Source organism: Echinops telfairi, unplaced genomic scaffold, assembly GCF_000313985.2.
Source record: "Echinops telfairi isolate 266 unplaced genomic scaffold, ASM31398v2 ScPeMD7_7469;HRSCAF=8507_0, whole genome shotgun sequence".
Classification (NCBI taxonomy): Eukaryota; Metazoa; Chordata; class Mammalia; order Afrosoricida; family Tenrecidae; genus Echinops; species Echinops telfairi.
This window is the reverse complement of record NW_022111372.1, coordinates 19,628,497-19,639,263: the sequence shown is the minus strand read 5'-3', so window position 1 is coordinate 19,639,263 and position 10,767 is coordinate 19,628,497. Positions and strand designations below refer to the sequence as shown.

The 10,767-nt window shown below is 40.8% G+C and overlaps 1 protein-coding gene across 6 annotated transcripts in view; it reads left to right on the top strand.

The window, feature by feature from the left end:
• The window catches only part of GRIK1 (glutamate ionotropic receptor kainate type subunit 1), a 590,068-nt gene extending 584,864 nt beyond the window's left edge, over window positions 1-5,204 (top strand). For 4 of the 6 annotated variants that reach the window (XM_004713100.3, XM_045284535.1, XM_045284534.1 and 1 more), the window contains one exon: window positions 4,772-5,204. In XM_004713100.3, the coding sequence (XP_004713157.1) occupies window positions 4,772-4,927 (156 nt within the window). In that variant the 3' untranslated portion in view covers window positions 4,928-5,204. Of the gene's footprint in view, window positions 1-4,259; window positions 4,347-4,771 lie in introns of all 6 variants that reach the window. The other 2 variants (XM_004713098.3, XM_030888781.2) reach the window with 1 other exon arrangement.
• Window positions 5,205-10,767: the final 5,563 nt, after the last annotated feature.

The window sequence follows — 10,767 nt, the reverse complement described above, 5'->3', positions numbered from 1 at the left end:
TAAATGCCCTTTGCCTCCCAGCTCTTTCCTCTATTCCCTTGACTTTCCTCCTCTCCCACTATCATGCTCAGTCCCTACCAGGGTTTTTCATTAGCTGAATTTTTCTTCCGCGTCCACGTTAGCCTGAAAGCCACACTGACACCTCTTCAGCATCACAGCAAAGGGTGATGGCTGCAGAGGAGGTGCATTGGCTGGCAACAAAATACAGGGTTCTAGCATGAAAAGTGACAATCTGCCACATATAAAGATCCATTAAGCATGGGAGCTTCCTCTAGTTGAGAAAAATGAGAGAACCTAAGATGCACCTGACAGGGGTGTTCCCAAAGCACTGGAAAAAGCTGCTGGGGCCTACTCCCAATTGTCCTGCCTCTGGAGCAACTGAATGCCATCAGATCTGTTAGTTTTCAATAAAGGAGAGTGTAGGAAATAAACCCTTATGATTAACCACCCTGTTTCTATGTCCTTATGCACATGAGAGAGTTCAAAAAAACAGGTGCAAGGATGGAAGCTCTTAGATCCACTGTAATTGTTATCCTTATACCAAAGGCTAATCTTCATGCTATACATATTTTTAATCTGAGAATCTAAAAGGTGGCCTGGTCAAAGAATAATAGCCCCTCCCATGCCGCTCTGCTGGGACATGGCCTTCAGAATTTCATTTCCTGTATTTGGTTCACGTGAGCTCAAGCCTAGTAGGTACCTTAAAGGTCACCGTGCCTTGTGACTACAGCAAAAACGTGCCGGCAGAAAGGTCAGCCCAATACCTTGCCATTTTCTTCCTGACAGTTGGAGACAAAATGAGAATCAAAAGAAATCATAGTTTCTGGCCAAAGAGAGAGAAACCAAACACTGGGAAAACTATATTTTTATTCAATCTCACACTGGCAGCCAGGAACATATTCTTGGGGCTTCAACAAGAGAATAAAGATGTTTATTGAATTTTAAGGCAATGTAAAATAGGAGAAGAATTTCCTTTATAAAGAAAAAGATTGTTCAAACATATTGTTAGATATGTTGGATCTAACACAAGTTAGACCTCTGACAGTACCTCTCTTCAAATTATAAAGGGGATTTTCATGTATTCCTTTCCTTATTGAACTTCACCTGGGAGCCACCTATGGATATTCAGTTTGGTTGTTGTGACATGAAATGAAATATCTAAAATTAAATCCCTGACAATTCAAACAAAACCAGGAAATTGGAGTTTCTTTGCATATATTTGTATGTTGTAAGAAAACAATCAACAAAGAGGAAAGCTGCTTATGGTGTTTTTTCAAAAGAATTTAAAATTAAGGTGTGTTGGGTTAGATGCCTTGGAGTCTGTTCAACTCACTCTGATGCTTTGTCCAACCACACGGACACGCCTCCTCCGGCACCACTCTCACAGCTGTCACGCTTGGGCTCATGGTGGTCGCCGCTGTGTCAGACCGCCTCCTTGGGGGGCCTCCTTCATTGCACCACCCTGCTCCTCCACCAAGCATGCTGTCATTTTTCAGAGGGGACGCTCTCCTGATAATCCATTCAAAATATAAGAGAAAAAGTTTGCCATCCTCCCTTCCAAGCAGTTCTCTGTACTTCCTCCAGGACAGATGTGTCTGTTCTTGTGGAAGGCCCTGCTACCTTCAGTGTTCTTCACCAGCACAATAATCTGAATGCATCAATTCTTAGGCAGTTGTTTAATTCATCAATCCAGTTTCACATGCATATGACTCTTGAATTAGGCACACCTGAGTCTCAAAGTGACATATTTGCTCTGTCTCATTCTAGGAGAACTTGTACAGCAGATTTGCCCATCACAATACATTTGATTTTTTAATAAAGACTTTCATAGGTACATAATCCACATATCATACATCTTGATAGTGCGATCATATCAAGAAGAGTTGTACACTCACTACCACAATCAATTTTAGAACATTTTCATCTTTCTTGTACTCTTTGTTATTAACTCCCATTTCCCCCCTGCTTTACGCCACAGAAACCATTAATCCAGTTACGCTCTCTATAGATAGACAAGACCCCTTGGAAGTTTAGAGCAGCATGGCTATCATTTCATCTACAAACACTTCATGTGCATGTGAAAGCTGCACAAGGAGTAGGGAAGACTGAAGAAGAATTCATGCATCTGAACTGTCATGTTGGCAAAGACTATTGAAAGGACCATGGCCTGTCAGAAGAACACACAAATCTCCTTGGAAGATGGACGCACAGAATGTTCCTTCTAAGTGCGGAAAGCGAAAATTCATCTCATGTACTTTGAATATGTTCCCGTGAGAGACCCATCCCAGGAAAAGGACACGATGGTTGCTAAAGTACAGGGTAATGAGAAGAGGAGGACCATTCAGAAGATGGACTGACCCAGTGCTTTCAACAGGCTCAAACCTAACAATTGCGAGAATGGTGCAGAGCTAGACGGTGGTTTGTCCTGTTGTACATACAGTGGCAATGAGTCCAAAGGCTCTACAGCCCCCAACAACAAATCCCCCATTTGTGCAATAGCTATAAGAACCCCTTCCGTAAAATGTTGATGTGAAGCTGTAAGGTTTATTTATAGTCAACAAAAAGCCAACCTAATGAACGTGAACCCATTTGGACCCATGACCCCACCATCTGTGTCAAAGGAGAACTCTGCTCCCAATAATTTCCAATGGCTGATTTGTCAGCTATGGATCATCAGGCCCTTTTCCAAAGTGACCCTGGCGGACTCAATTCTCCAACTTTTCCATTAGTAGCTTAGTGCATTAACCATTTATACCTCCCAAGAGCTCCTTTCTATATAATACAACTTGTAAAATCAACTGCACTGCTTCTTTTTCTTCCCTACCTTTATATATGGAAGGCCTATCCAAAACCCCTTCTTCCACTGAAATAATTCTCTGAATAAAGCTTGCAAAACCACAATACAACTTTATCTGTCATAATGACACACACAAAATATTTCTTCAGTCTCTGTTCTGACTCACAGCGGCGCTAAGCACAACCCCAGCCCTCCCTGTGCTATCCTCACAAGTGTTCTTCTCTTTGAGCCCATTGTTGCAGCCACTGTGTCAATCCGTCACATCAAGGGCGTTCTTATTCTTCACTGCTCCTTGACTTTACCAAGCATGCTGTCCTTCTGCAGAGACTGATCTTGATCTTCATAGTAACATGTAAAGTTGACATTGTGTTACACAAATCAGTACATTCTATGTGTGCTAAAGTTCCTTAACATTTTTGAAATGTTATTCATAGAAAATGTTCCTGAAGTCCTTCTTTATGTATCACAACATTCCCCCAATTCACTGAGCCATGATTTGCCAATGGAAAGAGAATTAAACATGCATGATCTGCATTTGAATGTATTAGCCCCAGAAAGCAATGCAAATGAAAATTGAACCCTATAAAAATTCATGCTTAAAAGAGATAAAAAGCCATATGCAAACAACCAGTTTTATGAGGTACTTGTCTGGTAGACCAGTCACTTACATCTATAACCTAAATTTATATGTATAGGTTTCAAATTTTAAAAGTCTATTACTTATATAAACTCTAACAATTCACTTTCAGAACAACATGCAGTAAAAATTTTCAAAATATGTATTGCACCTTAATAGACAAGGACCAGAGTGAATGCTAGCTCCACATAGAAGACACTAATTTTTTTCAGTATGACACTCAGAATCTAGAGAAATCATAAGGTGTCATGTTACAACCATATCCATTTGGTGAGCAAATAGTAAAAGAGTAATGCTTGAATTTAAATGTTTTACCAATGGCTTCTGTTTTTTTTAAAGGATGTTTTACAATTAGCCTCATCAAAAACACCATTATTTTATAGAAATCCAAAGGAGCAGAAATTAATCACTAAAATATCTTATTGTGTCTGGAAAAAAGTAGCAGAAAATCGTAGTTTATTAGGACACTTATATACTGTGCATGTGAATAGATTTACTGTAATTGTAATGGGTATGTACATGTGCATATATACAAGGGGGCTTCAAAAAGTTAGTGGAAAATGGAATTAAGAAATAATAGAATTTTCCATGAACTTTAGTAAATCCCCTTGTACATATATAATATATATGCCATGCATATGTATAGCATTTTATAATCATAATTCTGTTTTCCTTTTGTGTCACACCATCCCTTTTGCTGTGCAATTCAGTACCTCATTATTTCCATTTCAGCCACAACTACATTGTTGCTGCTGCAAGAAACTCTGTTTTTCTTTTTTGAGAAAATATACAATTTTAAATTGTTTTTTTTTCTTTTTTTATCAGAAAGGAAAGTCATCAAGAATTAGATTTTATTTTAGGAACAAAGTAAGGTTTCATGGGAGAAAAAAACAAAGCCTTGGTGTAGAGAAGGTTTGTTCATTTTCTATAGCATTACAAAGTGTCCGTATGCCTTGATACACCTATCAATGTTTGGATCATCTTAATGGGGGAAGTGGCTTAACTTAATTCTCTTTTGGTGTCTCAGAAAAGGTAAGTTGTTTCTTTTGAGAGCTCTGAGGTTTCTCTGACTGGGAAAGTTTATACTACTGCATTTGTGAGTGAAATCTTTTAAATTTGCCCAGCTAACTTGGGGCCTCAGATTGCTCAAATAGAAAAGGTGGGTGGCCAGTGGGTGGAGGAGGAGGTAATGGGACCTGGCTGGGGACTTACCTGGTGGTGGAATGATCTTAAAGCCATTCATTACCTTGCATTCATAATACACTAGGTAAGAGACAAACAATTATGAGCTAGAGAATGGTGTGTTTGGACTGATGCTCGATTGTTTCATGTTCTAGTGTCTCTCTTTCAATGCCATTATGGAAGAACTGGGGATATCACTCAAGAATCAGAAGAAGTTAAAGAAAAAGTCAAGAACTAAGGGGAAATCTTCCTTCACAAGTATCCTCACTTGTCATCAGAGACGAACTCAAAGAAAAGAGACGGTGGCATGATCCAAGGAAACATCCAAGGAAAGTAAGAAACTTTCAGGGAACAAAAAGGATAAGCTCCTGATAGATTTGGGGGCTAAAGGAGTTCTGGCAGGCATGCACAGACTTTCCATATATCTGTACACAAACCTCTAGTGATGTATACAGATATAAGAAGTACAAAAGTTGAAGAAGATCACCTCGACAGATATTACTTGGGACATGGCACCAGTTATTTTGAAATGAATTTGTATGCTCACCTATTTTGCATTTTCTCTTTCTCCCCCAGATAAATTGCTGTGTGTGCTTTCTAAATAATAATAAAACAACAGGGTTGTTTTTCGGTTTTTTTCAGAACAAGGTTGAGTGTCTTATTTGTTCCCCATTACCCACTGCCATTCACAACCTTTGGTTCCTTGGGGCTCACCTTGGCTGGGCTTGCTGTTTTGAAGAATTTCCTTACCTGTTGTTTTAACAAAATCATGTGTTTCAAAGTCAACTCTGATACAAGGCAACTCCTGTGAGTCAGAGCAGAGCTCTGCTCCGTAGGTTTTCAAAGGCTGTTTCCAGAAGTGCTTTGCTAGCCTTCTCCTCTGAGGGACCACTTGACCCTCTAGCCTTTTGGTGAGTAGCTGAGCATGTTAACCATTTGCACCCTCCAGGGACGACCCTCGATTAGAATGCACAATCATTTCTAAGTTGAAAAATATCCCAACAACCTAGTTACTAAAGTAAGATAAAACCATTCATCTTGGTGTTTCAAATTGAATAGCTCAAGTAGTATTCAGAACATTAATGAATGAATACATGATAAAGGGACAATGAAAAGGGAATGTTGGTTTTAAAAGTATCCAACATATTCTGCTGGAAGTCTAGCTTCCAAGTGAAACACAGTGAGAAAGACAAATGTAGTCTGTAGTCTGTGTTAGTTATAAAATATCAAAGAAAATCAATCCATGACTCAAAGCAGGATTCAAACATCTTCCAAAAGCAGATGCTAAAGAAGTAAGAGGCAAAGAAGGCTGCCTAGAGGAAAAAACAAAACCAACCAACAAAAGTCCAGGGAAGCAGATAGATGTAGAGAGGGGACAAAATATGCCTGACTGATCACTTTAAGCTTTTGTGGGCCATGAATGTACCTAAGTTTGGACTAGCTCACCTCATGGCTCTGGGGCTGTGTCTGTGGCTGGCTGTGGAAATCCTGGATCTGATTCAGAAGGGCGTGATTCTGCATAAAGAGAAATGCAACCAGTGAAGGATCAAGTCACAGAGACAGGACAGGGGGGCCTTTGATAGACGAGGTCTTCTGTTTCCTGTGGGTTAGTTTTCTTACTCATCCCCCTTGCCCGCCCCCCGCCCCCCATCCCTAGCTGTTACAAAGTAGTTGCAGCATTGCTGGTCGTGGTAGGGGACACCTGAAAAGAAATAAAACCGTATTGCTGCTGAACTTCTAAATTAGGCTGCACAGAGAAGGGAAAGACTTGGACCTTGGAAACCAAAAGGCAATTTAGAACACCTTCCCAGGTGGGGCAAGGTTATAATCTATAGGGATTGGGGTTAATTCGAAGTTGATTTCCATTTGCTTGTGAAGATAACCCATCAATAAAAGCTGCTTCTGCTGGTAAAGTAATAATAATAATAATAATAATAATACAGGGAAGCTCAGCAGGATCACTCAGTTATTTGGAGATGGAAGGTATATGAAACTGGGAAGTCAAGCATTCCAGACTGAGGGAGGAACATTTTCAAAGTCATGGATATGAAAGAGGAGGGGAACAGGATATTAGGAAAAAACAAAGAAGCTGGCTTGACTAAAATGTAAAAAGCAAAGGGATGCATTGGCTCTGGAATCCCTGTGCAGTCCACCTACTGACTGGAAGGTTGGCAGTTTAAGTCCATTCAGAGCCACCTCTGAAGAAAGTTCTGGCAATCTACTTCTGGAATATCGGCTATTAAAAGGAAGTTCTACCCTGACATACGGGGCAACCATGGTTTGGGATTCATTAGACAGCAACTGGGTTTGGTGGTACATCGCCAATTAAGAAACACTCTTATCCTGTCGACACCTCATGATCACACAGGCTGATATGCTTCTTCCATGGGGGCTTATTTGCTTCTTGTTTGACTTCAAGTTTTTAAGACCCCAGGTGCTATATCTTTGATAGCCAGGTACCATCTGATCTCTTCACCAAATTTGCTTATGCACCCATTTTTTCTTCAGCAATCGGGTCGGGAAGGTGAGTATCAAAAAGTGCCAGGTTATCAGAACAAAGTCGACAGGATCACACATCAGGTATCAAAAGCTCCAAAACTAACAACTGTATCCATGTGAAAGATGGGGGGTGGAGTGGAGATGCAAAGCCCATCTGTAGATAATTGGATACCGCCCCCCCCCCTCCCCCACAGAAACCAACACACAGGAATGATGGACACCATCTTGGCCAGGGTCCTGTGGTCCCACCCCCCTCCCCCACAGAAGTGGTATAAGGAAGGGAGGGTTCAACCAAGGTGTAGTATAGCACTGGAGAATTACACATCACTCCCTTAGTTTCTGAATACTTCCTCCCCCCACTACCATGACCCAGATCTAATTTATGGAATTCAGGAAAGATAAACCCCTCAGGAACAGTAATGGAAGTAATGATATCATGAGGATTGGGAGATGGTCAGGGAGTGGGGGAGGGGGAGAAAGGGGGACCCATCACAAGATTGGATATATAGCTGCTACCACCATCAAACCCAAGGAGGGGATGAATAATAGAAATATGGATGAAGGGAGACAATGGACAGTGTAAGATACGAAATAACAATAACAACATATAATTAATCAAAGATACATGAGGGTGGGAGGGTGGGTAAGGGAGGGGAGAAAAAAGGAGCTTATGCCAAGGGCTCAGGTAGAAAATGCTTTGGAAATGATGATGGTAATATATGTATAAATATGCTTGATACAATTGATGCTTGGAATGTTATAACAGCTCTAAGAGCCCAATAAAATTATTTTAAAAAGAAAAAGGAAAATAAACACTCTGGTTAAGAGTAGAGAAGGAAATAATGGAATGAAGAATAGGAGGAGGAAGAGATATTTCACCTGGAAGGAATGGCCAGAAATTCCATGAAGAAAGATTAGAATCAAGAAATTCTAAATATTAGGTGAGACTTAACTGAGGCCATAGCATATCCTCTCTTGACTCAGAAAGCAATGAGAAAGGAGCCAGCATTGGCTTAATATTTCATATAATTGGATCTCATTGGTTTCTTTAGTATAATCTTATACTATAAGAAATCTTTAGTCTACTCGCCTCAGAGTTTAAGTACAAAAATATTTTCAGAAATGAAAAAAAACACCACTAAAATAGTAGTTAGAGATATTTTGCTGTAATTAATTGTAATTATAGTGAATACTCAGATATGATGACTCCAATTAACTTGATGGCCTAGAAAGATAATCATAAAAGGAGGGAATCACACCAAAAGCTTTGTTTTTACATTTTCTAATATAATATTAGAAAAAATAGTTGAGAAAATATAATATCATTTGATATAGTGTTATAATAATTTGCAGAAAAATAAGTATACCAACTTATGGTATCTGGACTAGTTTGTGTAGCAATCTGATTTATAGGTATCTTAAGGCCCATTTGCCCATTTTCTCTTTATTTTTCCACAACTAAATTTTTGTTCAAGAGACATAATATACAGGGGGAAAGCAGCCAGACTTCAACCCGGCGTTCCAAGATGTGAATGCAACATGCCGGCATGGAGTAGAACCAGTGGAGAGTTCTGAGGGGCCCACCCCAATCCCAACTACATGGACACCTGCCCCTTCCCCCAGAATTTATTTCAGAGGACAGCACTGAAGCTGCAGCTCAGGAAGAGGGACACGTCTGATCAGAACACACGTGAACAAATGGAGGGGGAGGAAGAGAGAATGGAGCACATCCTGGCCCATCAAGCCTTGAGAATGATATTCCTGCTCAGAACAGCCAATCCACAGAGAAGACCATATGGCCAGCCCCATTATGAGACATGACATCCCTCACTGACCCATAGCCCTATAGGGGACAACACTGGAGACACAGTGTGGGAACTGCGCCCGATCTGATCCCACCACACTGAGGCAAAACACTAAGGGTGCGCAACAAAAAAGCAAGGGGAACAGAGCAACGAAGTCCCCAGGGAATACCAAAAATAGACTTTGGGGCCAGGGCATGGCACTCCACCAGACTTGACCAGAAAGCACTCCTAAAGGCCAACAAACAGTCCTTGAACTAGCTACAGGCTTTCCTTTTGTTGTGGTGGTTGTTTTGTTTTCTTTTATTTCTTGCTTTGTTTTGCTCTGTTCTGTGTTTGTGCGTGTTATTATCTCCGCAGATCTGTCTAAATAAAATAGGCTAGATGAAAAACCTGGAGGAGAAAACAACAGGACCGAGACGGTTGCAGGTGGGGGAACATGGGAGAGGGGGAGGTGGAGGGAAAGGAAGTGGTGTTAAAAAACCCAGGGAAAGGAAACAACAAGTGATCCAAATTGGTGGTGAGGAAGGTGTAGGAGGCCTGGTAGGACATGATCAAGGGTAATGTAACCGAGAGGAATTACTGAAACCCAAATGAAGTCTGAGCATGATAGTGGGACAAGCATGATAGTGGGACAAGCGGATAGTGGAACAAGAGGAAATGTACAAATGTGCTTTACACAATATAGGAAATAGAGGAAAGAGGTAGCAGGTAAAGGAAATGTATAGAGGTCTAAATAAAGGCATATACATATGTAAATATATTTATATATGAGGATGGGGAAATAGATCTAAGTGCATATATTTATAGGTTTCATATTAAGGTAGCAGATGGACATTGGGCCTCCACTCAAGTATTCCCTCAATGCAAGAATACTTTGTTCTATTAAACTGGCATTCCATGATGCTCTCCTTCTGAACATGATCACAGAAGATAAAGCTGGTGCATAAGCAAAGGTGGTGAAGAAAACTGATGGAGCCAGGCTATCAAAAGATCTAGTCTGGGGTCTTAAAGGCTTGAAGGTAAACAAGTGGCCATCTAGCTCAGAAGCAACAAAGCCCACGTGGAAGAAGCACACCAGCCTGTGTGATCATGAGGTGTTAAAGGGATCAAGTATCGTGCATCAAGGAACAAAAAATCATATCATTGTGAATGAGGGGGAGTGGGGAGTGGAGACCCAAAGCCCATCCATAGGCAACTGGACATCCCCTTATAGAAGAGTCATGGGGAGGAGACGAGCCACTCAGGGTGCAGTGTAGCAATGATGAAACATGCAACTTTCCTCTAGTTCCTAAATGCTTCCTCCCCGACATCCCACCCTTATCATGATCCCAATTCAACCTTACAAATCTGGCTAGGCCAGAGGATGTACACTGGTACAGATAGAAACTGGAAACACAGGGAATCCAGGACAGATGGTCCCTTATGGACCAGTGGTGAGGTTGGCCATATTGGGAGGGTAGAAGGAGGCTGGGGTGGAAAGGGGAAACCGATTACAAGGATCTGCATATGGCCTCCTCCCTGAGGGATGGACAACAGAAAAGTGGGTGAAGGGACACGCCGGAAAGTGTAATATATGACAAGATAATAATTTATAAGCTATCAAGGGTTCATGAGTGAGGGGGTAGAGGGGAGGGAAGGGGAAAAATGAGGAGCTGATGCCAAGGAATTAAGTGGAGAACAAATATTTTGGGAATGATGAGGGCAACAAATGTACAAATGTGCTTTACACAATTGATGTATGTATGGATTGTGATAAGAGTTGTATGAGACCCCAATAAAATGATTTAAAACAATAATAATTTTTAAAAGAGATATAATATTTGTTATGAATAACTGTGTTAAAAATA